Source organism: Pygocentrus nattereri, chromosome 7, assembly GCF_015220715.1.
Source record: "Pygocentrus nattereri isolate fPygNat1 chromosome 7, fPygNat1.pri, whole genome shotgun sequence".
Classification (NCBI taxonomy): Eukaryota; Metazoa; Chordata; class Actinopteri; order Characiformes; family Serrasalmidae; genus Pygocentrus; species Pygocentrus nattereri.
The window spans coordinates 11,410,999-11,429,802 of NC_051217.1; the positions used below are offsets into that span (position 1 = coordinate 11,410,999).

The following is an 18,804-nucleotide window of genomic DNA, read 5'->3' on the forward strand; positions in this document are numbered from 1 at the left end:
TTTTGTTCTTAAACTGCAGAATGGTTTGCACCTTTGTGCTCTAGAGTGTGCATATTCATTTCTTACCAAAGAACAAATGCATAAGTGGGTTTTAAGATTAAATTTCTTCTTAAGAATGACTAGTGAATGAGGCCCAATTATAATAAACAATGAATAATGTGAGTTAATAAGTATACAGTTGTCTAAAGCAACATGCATCTGAATCTCAAAGCAGCAGGGGGAAAAAAAATATACATTACACGCATCTCACTACAGCTGTTGCACGTCATCGTCACATAGTCAACCTATGTGCTTTTTCAGGCACTAATGCAATTAAATAAAGGATTATTACAAAGTGAAGAGCAGTTTTACATGGGCTTGACTGGATTACTCACATGGAATGCCACGCCTATGCCAGGCTCTAAGTGATTTTCTTCACAGAATGAAGCTTTGCAGCTCTAGCCCCTGAGTAATAATCTGCAAGACACTGGAAACTCTATGTGGGATTAAGGAATCTGCATGGTACACTTGGCAAACTGAGGCAGTGTAATATCTAACAGGCTCATATGCAGTTCTGTACTGCAGCAGCAACAAAGGCTGAGCTTCATCTCTGTCATCCTCGCTTATATCTGAGGAAGTTGCATGAGAGCTGCAAAATAGCAGAAGATTCAGAGAAAGGATTTGCTTTTGGCTCTGCTTTGAGACTCAAAGCACAAACAAGAAAATGTGTGCTTGATGTACTAAGACATTTATGTCAGTTTCAAGAGGAAATGAATTTCTGCCATCCTATTATATCCAAACTGGTGCAGACCACAAGCCTTAAAGAGCAGTTTATGTTATTATTTCATCATAACAAATATCTTGAGAGGCCAAACAGGGGCACTCAAATACACCCTGTATATGCCCATATTGCTGAAGACTGCATAAAAAGGGACTCAGCAGGAGCTTCTTATCCAAAATTATTTGAGATACAAGCATGAATCAGTCAGAGTGGAGGAGTTAGTTTGCAGCGTGACCAACAAACTGAAGAATAAGGTATTCAGGTGTGAGTTACAATCCATGCTTATTAATTTTGCATATCATTGAGCAGTGACATGCTTGTAATCAATGTTAAGCTATTGTAACAAATGAGCTACAATTAAGTATGACCAATAACTTAATTGCTCTCGATACAGTACATATCCAGCCTATCCAATGCACAAATCTGACCCAAATACACACTTTTAAACCTAGCTTTGTAGGTTTCTTGCCCTCCACATACAGACTTTGAGGAGGATCACAGGGCTTAGGCTGCCTTTGCGGACAAGCCCTTCATAAGGTAAACGTTTATTTCACGTGCAAGCACATTCTTCAGTCACATGCTTTGAACATGTATGAACAACTGGGCTAAATCAAAGGTTTTTATTAATAGTTAAATCATATGAAGTTAAATAAATAAATCTTAAGTTGGGAACTGTACAGCTGCAACTGCAGCAGGACATGTGAAAATATTGTGATTGGCACTTCTGAATTTACTTGATTATAATCAGTACATAAACAAACATGGCATCATAAGGTCTTATTGCCATAAAAACAGAATAAGAAAAAAGCTGTGTGACTATGCTTTTATATTTTCATTATTGTACAAAAAGGCTGACACTTTCAGAAGAAAAAAACAATTTTATTTCAAAACACAAATACTGCTTTATCTGAAAATATACACTCAGAAAAAGTACATTACCAGTTCCTGACAAACACTTATTTGGCTTAATAATTTATGACAAAAACTTAATAAATGCATAAAGAAGTAAAAATAGTGAGGTGACAAGTGCTAGGTCCTTCCTTAGCTGATGTGTATGATGTCCTTAGTGAATGAATAAATAAATGAATGATGTAATACACTGCAACATGCTGTTTTATAGGAGGGCTATGAGGGGGGAAGGTAGAGAAGAACAGTGCTCCCAGACAGGCCGTGAGCGAGTATAATGGCTATGATGTCATGCTATAGTGTTTTTTGCTATTTGCTATTTGCTATTTGACTATGGCTTCAACACATGGTTATGCTATCAGATAAAACTGTATGACTGTAGGAGGGGAGAGATCTCTGAGAACTTGGGCTGGAGTTCCAGGCGTTCTCTTCTTTAAACAAGAGGACTAGACACCACCCCCCCAACCTTGTTGGACTGAGGTAAACATAAGGCAGACATGGAAATTCATATGAAGTTGAACTGATGAGAAGCTTCAGCCATGGTCCTCCTCCCAAACTTAGCTCCATTTTATGAGACGAAGGATTATGTATATCAGTGCAATTGTTGTGAAATAGGTACAATGTTTTACATGTCACAGAAGGGATATAATCAGGGTAACAGATAGAGAACAGGAGAAATATGGAAATATAACTGCATATTGTGATCAAAATATAGATTTTTTTAATATATCATGGCTGTAGAGCTACAGGTTTGACAGATGTTTATGGAAACCTGTTGAATGACTATAATTCACCAAACATTCTCAGGGAACTGCATTCTTAATAGGAAAAACACTTGACTGAAATACAGGATTGGACAAAAGTAAGAGAACACACTTCTTTCATTTAATTTACAATTAAACGTACAAGATATTCATTTTAAGATATTTCTGAGAAGATTAGATATAAAATAATCCACCTACATAAGGAAATGGATAGTCAAAGTTAAAAAAGTAAAAGATATAGAGAAATGGTGCTCCTAAGTGCAAGACCTGGTACCTAGATCACAAAAACTGTCACCATCAAATAAACAGTAAATATTTTATCTTTGAGAGACATCAAGCTCCACACTTCCTTCAGATCTAAAAAAAAGCAATTCACAAGTGTTTCTGTCCACCTTCCCACTGTAAGAAGACAACTATAGTCTGAGGCTAAAAGGATGTGTAGCTGTCAAGAAGCTGTTACTGAGAAAAAGAAACAAATGTTGTTTCCCCCCGGAGTCCAGACCTCAACATCAGTGAATATGTCTGTGATTACTTGGATTGTGAAAAAGAGAAAATGCAACTAACTTCTGTGACTGAAAAAATATCCTTACAGATTTCTTTAAAAAACTAAAAGCAAGTCCCCTGAAAAGAATGGAAGCTGTAGTAAAGGCAAAGGGTGGATATACTAAGTATTGAAAATCTGATATTATTTTTAGTTGTGGAGGATAATGTCTCTGGATAATGTTGTGTTAAATATGTTTTCTGTTTTTTTTTCTTGACACTGAACAATGAACTGCTTGTAATCAATATCTGCTTAGACTGGAAATTAACTAAAGGAAGCGTGCTCTCTTATTTGTGTACAGTACTGTACTAATAAAGCGATCATCCTATTTCATTTTGCAACTGTATTGTAAAGAGAAAGTTTTGGTGAAGGTATGAAATGAATATATACACACACACACTCACACACAGTCTATATGTGTGCAAAAAGTCAGTTACAGGATTTGTGTCCTCTGTGTTTGGCCACAGTGTCCCAGTAGTCTTCATTCAGGGTTCATCCCTTTGTTCTGTGTCTCTCAGCTGTCAGTAAAGTCAGCACAGACAAAGTTCATAAGAATCAATGTCAACCTTTACATTGTTGTCTCTTCCCACTCCAACTCAACATCACCTGGGAACAGAAGCAAAGCTGAGTTAAATGAAAGCCTGGAATGTATTTACGCATATGAGAAACATTTCTCATCTATTTTTCCTTTCTTTTGTTGCAGTAGCAACAGTTCTGACATTATTTTACCTTCCATAGCATCCAGTGAGTCCATCTTCTCCAGAGCCGAGTAGTTGACAAACCAGATTGACTGACTGTTACCTTTGCTGGTCAGCAGATCCAGAGTGCTCTGATACAGAAACATATACTGAGCCTGTGTGACAGAAGATAAAATTGAGATTAACATCATGTTTTTATTTACAGTTTACAGTGTTTGGGATTTTTTCAGGTAATGGCATGAAATAGCAAATATACAGTAGTGCTTGAAAGTTTCTGAACCCTTTAGAATTTTCTATATTTCTGCATAAATATGACCTAAAACATCATCAGATTTTCACATAAGTCCTAAAAGTAGATAAAGAAAACCCAGTTAAACAAATGACACAAAAACATTATACTTGGTTGTTTGTTTATTGAGGAAAATGATCCAATATTACATATTTGTAAGTGGCAAAAGTATGTGGACCTGTAGGATTAGCAGTTAATTTGAAGGTGAAATTAGAATCAGGTGTTTTCAATCAATGGGATGACAGTCAGGTGTGAGTGGGCACCCTGTTTTATTTAAAGAACAGGGATCTGTTCTGCTCTTCACAACACATGTTTATGGAAGTGTACCATGGGCTGAACAAAGGAGATTTCTGAGGACCTCAGAAAAAGAGTAGATGATGCTCATCAGGCTGGAAAAGGTTACAAAGCCATCTCTAAAGAGTTTGGACTCCACCAATCCAAAGTCAGACAGATTGTGAATGGAGGAAATTAAATTCCATTGTTTCCCTCCCCATACTGAAAGCAAAGGTTCACATACCTTTGCCACTCACAAATGTGTAATACTGGATCATTTTACTCAATAAAAAAATGACCAAGTACAATATTTTTGTGTCATTTGTTTAACTTGGTTCTCTTTATCTACTAGGACTCTGATGATGTTTTAGGTCATATTTATGCAGAAATATAGAAAATTCCAAACGGTTCACACACTTTCAAGCACCACTGTACATAATGTACTTGAGTGTGAATGATTTACCAGGTTCTGCACCATGCACATCCTCTCACTGCGCAGCTCTGCCACCAGCCCATACACATCCACAAAGTCATGGTCTCTCACATGCTGAATCAGGTGATCTAGAGCTATAAACACTCCAGTTCTGCCCACACCAGCACTGCACACATATATTATACACAAAGAAAATGGACTGTGAGTTATTGGAAGTGTTCATTTTTTATGTTTTGGCTTTTTATGACAGCACGCTGGATTTAAAAAGCCACTATAGCCATGAGGTAAAACATCACAATGTCATATTTACTTTAAGGATACTTGTGTATATATGCTAAAGCTTTTAGGAATTACATCTTCTTAGTTCAAGAGACCATGCTTAAGTTAAACTTTTTTAATCCCACAACCAGGGGTTGTCGTTTAGCCTAATGATTAAGTTACTTAGAACTGCTTCTGACGGTTTGTGCAAGCAGTCTAGTGATGTCTCTCTGGCACTGTTTGTATTAGGTAGTCTGGTCTGTTCTGTCATCGCAGCTCTTAACAATGTTTATTATGCCCTTGAGTAAGGCACCTAACCCCCCAACTGCTCCCCAGACACCGTGGTTAGGGCTGCCAATCACTCCAGGCAAGTGTATTCACTGCTCCCTAGTGTGTGTATTCACCAGTGTGTATGTATGTGTTTCACTGCATGGATGGGTTAAAATGCGGAGGTGAAATTTCCCTGTTGTGGGACTAATAAGGGTAACTTAAAAATTAGTTAAGCTGCAACAACTGGAATATCCAAGAAACATGTGGTGTTCAGACAGTGATGAATTCTTTTCATTTTTTGTCCTGATATTCTTTGGAATGTTCCCTGTTGATGTGCTTCCAGGCCTGTGTGGTTCACCCAGTGCAGATGCAAAAACCTTCAATCCAAAAATCCAATGTGCTGGGTTATCCACCTTACAATGTCAACACTTACTGCCATTATGGTTGACCATCGTATCCATACACTAATAATTCCCTAGATACAAACATGAAATACTCTTCTCCAGTTAATGCCAATGATTACACACTGCATTAACAATTATGGCTTGATGACCGATGGCTGACCTGCAGTGCACCACGATGGTTGTGTTGTCATGGCCTCTGTTTGACCTGACAGCTTTGACAAACTGGATGAGTGTGGAGCTGGATTCTGGAACGCCATGCTCTGGCCAGGAAGTGTAGTTGAAGTGATGCACTACCATGTAGTCTCCATGCTGGAGAGAAAGAGAAAGCATCTGTGAGCAGGAGACTTCCTGAATGTGTGTATAATAAACGATAATATTACCATTTGTTTATTTACCCTCTCTACTCTGAGTGCTCTGACCGTCCAGTCAGGATGCACATCCTCTGTTAGCTTTGTGATAATGATATCCCCAAATACAGTGACTGGCTTATTGTCCTCTGGCCAATACTGATGACAGCGAATCTGAAACAAGGGGTCATATGTTTGATGAGGTTTTTTACCAACTTTTACCATGACCATTTTTGCATTCACAATCAAAATCATGTGTACATACCCGACCCTTTTCGAAGCACTGTGTGAGCATGGCAATAGTTTTGGTCCTGGTCTCCCAAATCATTCTCCAGAAATCAGCCACTGTGCCAGGCAGAGGACCCTGAGTGGCTATAAACTCATTAGGGCACAGGTAGCCCTGCACAGGGAGGAAAGAAAAGGGACAAGAGAGAAAATGAGAGAGACTACAGATTAATGGTAACTGATGCTACAACAATATAGCATCTTGATACTGGAAGACAATAATATGTATCAAATTTTGTTTTTAATTTGGTTTGCAAACACGTAACAACAAGCAATACAGTAATGCAGTAATGCATGTTTTTGCTTCTTTTTTTCTTTCTTTAAAAAAAAGTGTTAAACTACAATCATAAGCAAAAATGTTGATGTCTCCCTGGTCAAATAGCATGTTGGTGATTTTCTAAGTGAAAATAAGTTAACACATGTTCTGTAGTGCTGCACATTTTAATTACCGTTTATTTGCTGAATTATAATATTTTGGGACAAAAAGTAAAACATAAAATGTGGCCTGTGCAAAAGTTATGGCACATTTTGCATTTTATACTTGTATTTTATACTTTTTCTAATAAAATGTATTCTGTGTAGAGGATGGGTTAACTTACTTTCACTTAGAAAATCAACAAAATTTGTAATTTGACCAGACGTTTGCACACCACAGTATGTATGTATGAGTACAATAATGTTTATTTAACATTTCTAAAAAAAAAAAAAAACTGAACAAGAAGAAAAAATTGTGGTAAAAAAAAAAGTAATGAAATAACATTATGGCATATTGGACTAACATTCAATCAGCTATTGTTTCTAAGCAGTAACTATACGCTGATAGTTTTGTGTACATTATTTCTATAATTGTTCTAAATCTGCCTTTTTTCTGATACATATAGCTGATTAATGTTCTAGAAGTACTGATGATAGCCATGATATAATCAGAAAGGTATAATTTAGCACTATATCAATAATATATCATAATACTGCCCAGCCTTACTAGCTATCACTACACAGTACACATATAGAGGGATAAATGTGAAAGTATAAGCAGACAAATTTAGACAGTGCATAATTCTGAGATTCTTACTGAGACAAAACTCGCGTTGATGTAGTCGGAACCTGGAATTCCTGGCTCAGACAATAGCTTCACCCTGTTATTGTTATCTGGGGAAAAAAATATTTTACTGAATTTCACCTGAAGAGGCTTTGCCTGTTAAAAAAAAAATTAAAGTGAAGAGTGACTGAAAATGTGAGTGTATCATACAGGGTTTGATGTTTGTGAAGCGGTTTTTTGAACGGTTCCATGGCAGGTCAGCATCTGACGTAGCCAGATCGTGCAGTAGCTTCGGCAGCTCCTGCAACACAGACACTGACCACTCACAAATCACATCAATCATGTCTAGTCACATATAGATGATTTTATCAAATTGGTTCAAAGTCACATTTTGGACTTTTAAATGACTTTAGTCTGAAATCACTTGAAGTGAACATTTACCTTAATTTTGTTTATTTTATTAAAACAAATGACTTTACACTTCATTGTGTCAGTACCAAAACAATTATAACACTACTGAAACTTTACCAGATGTTCTGCTAGTTACTGTTTATGCTGTGACAACTTTAGCTAATTTTGAGCATAACTCAAATTACTGGCAAATACAGCTTGAATAACATAAAATAACATTTTTAAAAATTAAAACACAAAAACATTTGCTTAATTGCAGAAAATATGTTTTGATAGTTACAGTCTTGAGATTTGGGACACATTTACTTTAAAACAAAGGGATCTAAATGCTCACTATGTGGCCATGAGGGAGAAGAATGCAGCCACACGTCTTAAGTTAAGTGATAATTTTTTACTTTTTTTTTGTGAAGTGAAACACCACGTACACACTAGTGTATACACATACACTAGGGGGCAGTGAGCATACTTGCCCAGAGCGGTGGGCAGCCCTATCCACGGCGCCCAGGGAGCAATTGGGGGTTAGGTGTCTTGCTCAAGGACACCTCAGTCATGGGCTGTCGGCACTGGGGATCAAACTGGCAACCTTCCAGTTACAAGGTCAGTTCCCGAACCTCCAGCCCACTTTAACATGCATGGGTGTGGCTAAAATAAGGCTCTGTCTATGGATTAAACTGTGTTTTGGTAGTGACATGAAAACATGCAATGGCATTTTTCAGATCAGGTTTTTTAATTTAAAAAAGTCATGATCACTCTGAACCTTTCAATTTCACTTTGAAAGAAATAAAAAAGATCTTTTAAAAACAACACTGAAAAAATTATATAAGTATTATATTTTAACAAGTTGAAATTTTGGGGTTAGTGTTTTGGGACAGACAACTCCCAAAAGAAAGTGCTGTAATTTTGTATATATTTAGCTCATTAATATCTAATTAATGTCTTGGGTTTAAATAGATCATAATTCTTGCAATTGTAAATAACTAAGATCTGAATACTTTTGTATTTGTGTTTTTTAAATAAGATTTTATTACTGGGGGGCCTCAGTTTGAACTAATTTGCTAGAATACTCCATATAGTTAATAGAATTTGTTAGTAGTCTCTTTCTGATACAAACAAAACTATAACAGAACACAATAGACATTACAGCAAATTCCTCCTGAAACTTGGCATTGTCGTTGGCACAAAGGTCCTCCACATGCTGAAGGAAAGCCTTCTTACTGACTGGCCTAAAATTGGGCACAAGGGAGAGAAAAATCAAGAATCAAGAAGATTAATAGCAGCATTGCAGATTATCAGCTTCATTATCATAATCATAAACAAGCGATTTTCCACACAACCCTTCCACCAAAGTGAATGTGTCTATTTAAATCAGCAGTATGACCTCAGTTTAAAAGCACAAACATGTTTAATGATGGAGATTCAAAACATAAATGAGACAATTACATCTCTCATTTACAGTACTCTGTAAAAGCCTTCTGCAAAAATAAGTAAAGTTATTTATTTAGGCAGTAAGAGTTTACTTGATAACTCTCCAGAATGACCTGTCTTCTGTTCAGGCCTTTAGGTTTTTTAATGGCTTGTTCATGATTCCTCGGGTTATCTGTCCATCTTGCTGCTGCTGCTCCTCTTCCTCTTTTACCTTCAACTATTCCAAGCATAACTCTTTCCAATAAATTGGTTCGGGTCATATGATTCTGTTTTATCTCAGCTTTGAGCAACAGGAGAGGCTTGATTTTGTCAAAGATCCATTTGTTTGTTTTTATTGCCATTCAAAGCACTCCATCCAAGTTCAAAGGCATTAATATAAATAAATATATATATTTATTTACATAAATATTAGTAGAAGATTTCTCTAAAAAGACTTAACAGTCCTCTGTGTTGTCATAGCCTTTGTTTTCACATTGCCTTTGTTTTCACATCTTCTCATTCTGTTCTTCAGATTTCCTTGTATGTGACTTCAGGTATGAATGTTGTCACCAGTATATTGGAGGTTATCGGTGTTTCTTCTGCCAATCTTGAATTGTTGATCATCTTCCTCTAGTCCTGCTTCTCTTAGGCTGTGTGAGGCACACAGGATAAACAAGCATGATGATAGTATGCAGCCTTGTCTAACCCCTTTCTGTCCATTCTAACCCAGTCTGTTCATTTTTCTGATATGACAGCTTCCTCATAAGAACAATGAGATGCTCTTGTATGCCCATTCTCCTGCGGACATTCCATAATTTTACATGGTCAACACAGTCAAAGGCTTTTCTCAGCCATTTCCACAGCTCTCCTCAAGGAGACCCAGTGTTTACCATTACTGTCCAATACCTGCTTTAACTTACCAATCCTTCATTATATTAAAGGGTGTAAATCAAGTGTGCAGATGATAAAGATATCCATGAAATAGCTGCAGCAAGAGGACTGAACTTGATTTCTGTATTCTTCTAACCAACATATCAATAACCATTTTTTAAAACAAAAAAAAAATCTTGTTACATTGTGTTTTTTTTTGTTTATCCAAATGTTATATAGATTTTTACAGGCAATAAAACACTACCTGCCTAAGACTTTTGCACAGCACTGTATAAAACACATAATTTAGGACCAAAATAAACTTAAAAATCTACTTTAACAATGAAAAAATTACTCATCTACGTGTCACTTACTTGAGGGATTTCCTATAACTGAGCAGCCTGAAATGTTAATAAAAGAGATCATGTGAAACTGTGCCACAAATGTGTGATGCTTTCTATTAGCAGTTAATAAAAAAGAAGCTAAATTGAGCTACTTGATCTAAATGAGGTTCACAACATCTATTTGTCTATGTAGAATAAATACTAGTTCTGGAATGTTAAACTACTGCACAGGAAACAATGCACACATGTAATATTCATTCAGAAATTACAGACTTAAACATGAAGATTAAAGTGAGTCACTGAACACTCATCACTGATATAATTCCTAACAAGCCAGCTGAACACTTAAAACAGAATGAAACTCAATCACACCTGGAAACTCAATCAGATAAATGAGGTGAAAGTTATGAAAATATAAAGCAAGAGGACACTGAAGATGCAGAAGCCAGAGCATGCAACTGGAGACATGCTGACAGAGCAAAGACATGACTGCACCATTTCAACCACTTACTGGATGACAAATATATCCTTCCTCCTAAAGAAAAAGGAGGAATACCTGAGAAAAAATGGCATGGAGTGAATGAGGAAGGCAGGGAAAGTATATATGTTTGATCATGATGCAAATCCGAAACGTTCCAGGTCTAAGGAGCACTGTTATGAAGAAGATTGACTCTGAAAAGTCACAGGCAGAAACATGTTACTAGACATGTTGTCAACTAGAGGCCAGCCAGTATATCAGGTGTCAGACGATATTGGCCAGTAATGACAGCCCATGTTTTATTGGTATCTGTGAAAATATTAGGTATAATTACAAACTTTTTTTTTGGTTGTGGCATCGATTTGACACCATGGGATCCAAATGACAGAGCAAAATGCCAATGAGGAACACCATAATACACCATAGAACCATTTTAATATTTTATTGCAATTGTTTTATTTGGTTATTCCTTTTACTGTTCTATTCTAGTAAATAATTTGGTTTTTCTAAAATTTTTGATTTTTCTAAAATTTTAATTTCTTATTTCTTACTATCTAAGCTGGTTCTTTCAGTTCATTTTAATGTGTTTTTATTTGATATTTTATTGATGTCTTTCTTAATCTTTTTGTTTTGGTAATTTTCATTTTGTCACGCTTGGCCCCTCCCTGTCCTGTCCATGTGCTCCTGTTGTATTTACTTCCCAGTCCTGTCCATGTGCTTTTTTGTTTCAGTTTTTCCAGTGTTTTCCAGTGTTTCCTGTGTTTCCACCTGTCCCTCATTAACCCTTGTATTTAAGCCCTGTGTTTTCCTGAGTTTCTTGTTGGTCTTTGGTTGATGTTTGGATGTATTGTATTCTCGAGTTGTTTGGTTCTTGTTTGAGGTTCTGTGTTTGTTTACCATGTCTGCACCCCAATCTCTTCGCGTTGGCTCTATGAACCTGGACTGTCTTGACCCTGATTTTGGATTTGCCCATAATAAATCCTGCTTGTCTCCACACATGCGTCCACCTCAACATCGCTCCCCATCGTTGTACATTTGTTTTACTTGATACATTTCACTTAGTCTTTTTCCCACCCTGGTAATTTTTTGGCTATGAGGGTCACCTTCAATGTATTTCTGAGTCGAATTAAAGGTTGATTGATTGAAATAAACATGGTTAGAACAATGTTAGAACAATGTTTTCATATCAATCGGGCCCTGCTCTCAACATAGCTATTTTAACAGTTAATCATAAATGCTATACCTTTAATCATGAAGTCATAACACATTTATGCAGGGATATTGTATGTAAGCATTTCAGCTCACCGGTTGATTTTTTCCTCTTTTAGCTCCATGTCAGCCACTGCAATTAGCTGATCCAGCTTCAGCTTCGTCTCAATAATCTCTGCTTCCCGTGGGGAATAGGTCCCACCCTCTTTCTGTCTCTGATGGATCCTACAGAACAAAAACCCATCTCTTCAACCTTCGTCAATGAATTGCATTATGAAAATAGTTTATAGTGATTTTTTGTAATTATTCAAATGTTTTTGCTACAACTACTTACCGCACAGATGCGTATATAATCAAGATTAAAAATAGCGCCAGAAAAAAAGACAGAAGCACTCCCAGGATGATCTGCTCATCTCGAGTTAGAAGGTGGTCATCTGTGAGACAGCAGCAGAGAGGGACAGGAACACAATGAAGAATGACATGAAAAAATGATTAGTATGGCATTTCATGCTCTCTTCATTTTATCCTGTAATGGATAAAAATCCTCCAGATTTACCTGCAGTTCTAACCCGCTCTGAGTAAACCGAGTCTGTGTACTGACCAAGGATATTGGTTGCACGAAATTTGAATCTATAAAAACCAAAAAAAAAAAAAAAAAGTAATACACAGCATTAATTGAACAGCTATCGTATTACTTTGGGAGTTAAGGCATGGCAGTCAGTATGTGTGTGTATCTTTCTGTAAGCACAAGTTACAATTGCCTGTGAATGTTCTCAATGTACTGTGAATGTATTGTGTGTCTGATGAAGGTTCTTTATGGATATGGCTTCAAAAAGTATAAAAATGTCTACATCTGTATCTTACACATAGTAAGTTTTGGGTTTGAGGGGTCCATTGCAGAGTGTCTGTGCATCCTCAGAGAAGCAGTCTTCCTCTGCCCCTATAACATAAGTGCTGCTGTCTGTGTCCATGCGGTCCAGAATCTTAGGGCATTCTGGGTTAAGAAAGCCATCGTCAGTCACGTATGGGGCAGGAGAACGGAGAAATACGCTCTTCCAGTTAGACACATTACTGTAGTCCATCACTGAGAAGAGACACAGGCAGAATGGTATTACTAGAAGGACATTCAACACAAACATATTCTTTAAAGACATTTTAAGTTATTCAGTCAAAGAAAATCAACACTACATACATTATTCTATATCACTATAAGTTATACTGCACAACTTTTGCAGTTATATAATTCAATGTAACTACAAAGTATGACACCTTTGTCAGAAGGGTATAGCATTACAATGCCCATTATTTAAATATTGTATAAAAAGGAATATAGTAAATATTATTTTGAACATTCAAATTCATAGCACAGATAAATATTATTATAGAAAAACATAACATAGAATAGGAAAGCACACTGATTTAACCTCTTAACCCCTAAAGGCCTGTATGTGGACCCACCACTAAGTTTCTCACCTTCGTAAGAAGATAACAGATACTAAACAATTCATATTGGATATAGTGAATAAAAATAATAGGTACTAGATTATTATAATTATTAAGCTTTAATTTAATTTTATTAAGATTAATTAGATAAATAAGCCTAGGCTCCAAGGGTTTCAAATGACTGTAGAGGGTCAACTTTCCACTTTACAATACAATTGCGTTTTTAAAAAGTTTATCACTTTGCTTGGTATATATCAGTAAGTTTGTGGTGTTTTGAGGTTGTCACTGGTGTTATGAAGGTTTAAGAGAGACCTGCGGGCTCAGAGACGATGACCTGAATTTTCTGAATAGGGCCGTTGTCATCAGAGAAGAAACACTCAGGCTTCTTGATGGTGATGGTTTTAGATGTTGCCATGACAACACCTGCACTGTTCAGAGCTACCATTGGCCTTTTAGATGGCGTAGGTGGGGCTGAAATGATAATCAGAATACAAAAACAATGTCAGGAATTTTCACCCCGTCTATGCAGTCTCTCCAGCCATCCTTCCTCAATGCTAGAATTGAAAACAACACTGAGGAAATTCTTCAAGCATAAACACTCAAAAGAAGGGTTAAATATAAATAGACAAGACATTCTTAGTGGTACAAGAGCACAGACCAGATCATCTCTAAAACCCCCACAGTACATGATGTCTGGACTATGACTCAAGATATCAGTCAAGTGGCTCCCAACTGTTGCCATTGTCTAGCAGGGCTGTTTTTATGATTCAGACACATTTGAGCAAATGTCTTATTGAGGCATCATAGCCAAATATTCAAAATATAGAAATGAGCAAATAGTTCATTAAAAATCTAACTGATGTTTTATCATACCTTTTTGTGCCAGTTTTAGGCACAAATCACATGCTTTCTGCCTGCATATGTGTTATGGACAAAAAGAGTTTGAGCCTAAATCCGCAGTTTATGGCCTGCATGTGCGGTAAAATGCTAAACGTGATTTTCTTCTTCATGCACATGTATTTCAGGGAGAGCTTCAAAAAGCACTAAGGGACCACACAATAAAGTGGTTGGGGATATTACCCATCTGGTGGATTACATATTCTGCTCAGTTTACCAAAGTTTCAGAAACCTGGAAGTCTCCATCTATTAAAACCAGGCATAAAATTTGCATTTTGGTCTTAAAAGACTTATTGTTGAGAGACTTCCTTTAACAATAGCAGCTGACATGGCAGGCAGAGACACAAGCCTCAAATTGATGTCAAGAGCTTTCCATCAAAGTAAAATTAGGCTTTCTAGACAAGACATATGTGCATAAACAAATACAGTCGCAATTGCATGCTCATTCTGTTTTCTTAGCCAGAGTTAAATAAACACCCCTGTATAATATTTTGGTGGTAATGACATTTATTTATTAATATCGGTATTTATTAATACCAGTCTTCAATTTATTTCCTGTCTTGTCTTAAGTGTATTGACAGCTTCTTTATTTCACTGTGATTTTGAAACCCTGCACCTCTCAAGTGAGCTGTAAGTGGTTGGGGTTATGTGCAGTTTGCATGATCAGCTGCAGTCTTAACAAAACTGAGTGTTACATTCATGCACATTTTGGGTGAATATGGCCCATTTTGGGGCTGTGTCTGTGCTTGTACATACATCTGGTCTACGACATACCCCCTAGTGCTAGAGTAACAATTAGCCAACCAACGGAATCAAATTAAAATCATTACACTTTCCCAAATATAGTTTAACAAAATGAAAATCATCATCATGATTATGATCATTATGCTAAAACAATGCTCAAGGCTTGCTCTACCAGTTTGCAATTACAGTGCAAAGAAGCTTCTTTCAAAGTATGGCCTGTAACAGAAGAATTCTGGTTCACGAGCAAGGCAGGCAAATACACCAATACATTTTTTCACTGAAAATCAAGTGATACTTGATAATCAAACACGACAGCCTCTCAGATCGCAACCACAGATGCTTTCAAACGCTAATAAGCTTTTTTATTATGGAAAGGTTTTCTCATATGTTACGTAAGAACCACTTTCCTGTACACTGATTAGGCCCAGCCTTGGGTTAAATTATCTTTCTCAAATCTCTTTCAGGAAATCTCTGTTAGCTCTACAGGCTTTGACAGTGTTTACCAGTGGATAAAGAGGTAAGAACAATAACACATAAAGACAAATACAGGGATTGTATATAGACAGACCCAGATTATACAACCAATACAGGGACTGTACATAGACAGACAGTGATTACACATATAACAAATTAAAGGTTAACTGATTAAGAAGAGGCAGAGTGAGGCAGTCTGTGGTCATGGCAACTGTGACAATTCCACTTAAGGGCGAATTTCAGAGCCTTGCATTAGTTGATAATTATAGCCTTTATCATTTAGTCCTTGGCACGTTTCTAAGTCTTAGCAGCATTGTACTGTACTGATGTTGAATTGACCAATAGAGATGCCCCAAAACTGCTTGGAATAAAATCTCTTTAAATGAAGTTACATAAAAAATAAATAACTGTTTGCCCTCTCTTGTAATGTTACAAGCCTCTCTTGCCCTCTCTTTTAATCTTGAAGATACAGTGATGATACAAAAGTCTGAATGTATGTGATCATATGAAACAAACACAGTAAAATTCCTTTAAAATAAAATCTAACAGCATCCAACCTTTACCTTCACTAGAAAATGCATATTTAAATACTGCCATTTTCATATTATTAATGTGGTCCTACACAGATTTCACTGTATAATGCCTGTCATGGAAAAAAAAAAACAGTTGCACAAAGTACAGTTGTAGGACTTACTGCCCACACTAGCATGAAAATGCTGCTTAAAGATGTTTTAAAAATGTGTTACACTTATGCAGTCAGTGCTTTCAGTTGTAAACAGAGGCCTACATTATGACCACTCAATAGAACAAGCATGATGACACTCTTGCCTTTAAAGAATGAGTTCTTGCATGCCTTCATTCAGCCTAGGGATTCTGTTGATTAAGGCTAAGAGTGTGTAATATGTAATTGTCATCAATGTAACGTCTTACTCTTATTAAGAAATCACTTTTCCAAAGACAAATTTCTGAACAGTCTCCCTGATTTATTTACATGCTCATGAAACTGGCGACACTGTTAACATTAAAGCCAACAATGCAACCCACAACATCCTCTTACTTATTAAGTGCTATACTGATACACTCACACACACCATTCATCATCCAATCATCATTTGATCACAAGTCTTACTAAATTATCAGAAGTGAACATTAAATGCTCTGAGAGGCTACCATGTCTTAACTCTTTAAATGTCCAGGGACCTCTGGTGGGCCCAAAGTTTTATTACACACTTCTATAACCGAAGGACAGCTCAGACAGTTTGCACTGATGCCCCTATAGTTAACTGAATAATAAGCCTTAGTATGCATTAAGCCTGGGATTTTGAGGGATTCAGTGTCTTCCGGCATTCTGACATAGTGACTACGTATCTGGCTACATGCAACACTGTAACATTTCAAACTACAATAGGTTTAAACAAACTAAAAAAAGCAACTACACTATGCTAAAATATATCATTTTCAATACTTCCAGGACATTTTGTATAATTTTCTTGTTATGTTTTCCATATGGGATCCATGAACAATCCATTATATAGTAATAATTATAACTGCAGGAAGACATACAAACACAGACTTGATGTTACCTTTCATTTCCGTGGTGACCTGAATCTCTGAGCTAGGCCCTGAACCTGCTCCATTTACTGCAGCTATCTGTAAATATACAAAACAAACACATCACTCAAGTTGCTTGGTTCAAGGTGTTGTATCACATTTATTAAATGTTCTGAAGTGGTGTTTTTAATTTGTCTGCTGCACCTTTGTATTTATATGTTCATGCAGTGCTTGCTGTACTGATATAAAACAGGGCCAAAATGAAAATCTTATTGGGTTTTCACTACATAAAGTAATAATAAACAAAATAGACATCTGTCTGGAAATATACACATTCACTGGTCAGCTTATTAGACACAACTACCTTAGTAGTCCATCTAACAAGTGTACAGTTTGAGACTGTAGCTCAGCTATTGTCACAGTTTATTTTAGCCATCCTTTGGTCAGTCGTCAGTGGTGAGTTTCTAAACTTGACCTATGATGAATGGTTAATTTGCATATGACAACAAACAGGCTATAGTCCGTAACTGTAGCTCAAACGAGTAGTCTTCTAAAGTAGGTGGGCCTTTTCTGCACTTTTGCATGTGTCGGAGGGTGTGAGGTTCTTTACCCGTATGCTGTAGTTGAAGCCCCCTTTAAGCCCCTCTATAACAGCAGTCATGGTCTTGTTTGGGTTGCTAATCACATGCACACTGTCAATGTGGAAGTCAAGCTGCCCATCACGGTAGATGGAAACACGGTAGGCATGGATATTCCCATTAGGTTCATCCGGCGGAAGGAATGTTATGTATACTCGAGTCACCTCCTCCGGGATCACTGTCAGGGTTACATTTTTGGGTGGATCTTTCGGCTCTGACAAAACAGAAGAAACACTTAGGAGTTAAGATAGTCATGCCAAGACAAGTAAAAGGCAAAGTAAAAAGCAAAGCATGATTCAGGGATTAATCACTGCATGCTCTCATTTCTGTGTTAACAAAGTCATATGAACTGATGGTCATTTAGTATCGATCCCTTACAATTTGTACAAAAATCTAACAGATCAGTAGATGACACTATAAATAGTAGGTACAGGTAGTACAGGTCATCTCATTTTCACTTCCAGTAATTCACCTTTTTTTACACAGTGACTGTGCTTCTATAGTTCCTTTGGCCAAAACATAAATATTTGCAGATGAAGGATCCCTCAGGGCCTGATCTCCTACAATGGTGCGTCATTCTATATGAGGGAGGTGCGATGCCTCACACAATGCATTAAAAATAATCTGTAACTCATCAGCAAGACAGTGAAAATGACAACTGACTTTCTTAAACACCCCATGTGTCACTCCCCACAGAAATCAATGCCACAGATGTCACTGTGAAGTCTTTCAACATTAAGGCCATCATGATTAAAGAAACTCAGCCCATCCTCAAACACTCCTACGCAGTCATTAGTCAAAGTGTCATCACATATGTGTCACGGCATCTGTGATTATGTGGCTCAACTGTAACTCTACACATCAAGTGCAAAATAACTGACTGTAAACTCCTACCCACTGAACACCTGCACAAAAGCAAAGACCATATGGACAAGATCACTTCCTGTTCCTTCCACTCAGCAAATATCCCCCATGGAAAACGTTCATTCTAAATCAGAACAATCAGGTTTCTCCTCCGGCACTCTAGCAGTGGCAGACAAGCAATGTACAAGCCAGACCCCTCTACAGTAGAAA

General features: G+C 37.0%; 1 protein-coding gene across 3 annotated transcripts in view; it reads right to left on the bottom strand.

Moving 5' to 3' along the window:
- Positions 1–2,901: 2,901 nt before the first annotated feature.
- The window catches only part of ptprq (protein tyrosine phosphatase receptor type Q), a 61,555-nt gene continuing 45,652 nt past the window's right edge, over positions 2,902–18,804 (bottom strand). The window contains exons 42-59 of one of the 3 annotated variants that reach the window (XM_037539755.1): positions 17,703–17,944; positions 17,125–17,191; positions 13,739–13,897; positions 12,848–13,067; positions 12,540–12,613; positions 12,318–12,417; positions 12,080–12,208; positions 10,808–10,852; positions 10,327–10,353; positions 8,820–8,901; positions 7,478–7,568; positions 7,301–7,377; positions 6,209–6,343; positions 5,992–6,117; positions 5,757–5,905; positions 4,695–4,830; positions 3,701–3,824; positions 2,902–3,577 (exon numbers count right to left, since the gene is read on the bottom strand). In XM_037539755.1, coding sequence (XP_037395652.1) covers positions 3,540–3,577; positions 3,701–3,824; positions 4,695–4,830; positions 5,757–5,905; positions 5,992–6,117; positions 6,209–6,343; positions 7,301–7,377; positions 7,478–7,568; positions 8,820–8,901; positions 10,327–10,353; positions 10,808–10,852; positions 12,080–12,208; positions 12,318–12,417; positions 12,540–12,613; positions 12,848–13,067; positions 13,739–13,897; positions 17,125–17,191; positions 17,703–17,944 — 2,021 coding nt within the window. In that variant the 3' untranslated portion in view covers positions 2,902–3,539. The remainder of the gene's footprint in view (positions 3,578–3,700; positions 3,825–4,694; positions 4,831–5,756; positions 5,906–5,991; positions 6,118–6,208; positions 6,344–7,300; positions 7,378–7,477; positions 7,569–8,819; positions 8,902–10,326; positions 10,354–10,807; positions 10,853–12,079; positions 12,209–12,317; positions 12,418–12,539; positions 12,614–12,847; positions 13,068–13,738; positions 13,898–17,124; positions 17,192–17,702; positions 17,945–18,804) is intronic. The other 2 variants (XM_037539756.1, XM_037539757.1) reach the window with 2 other exon arrangements.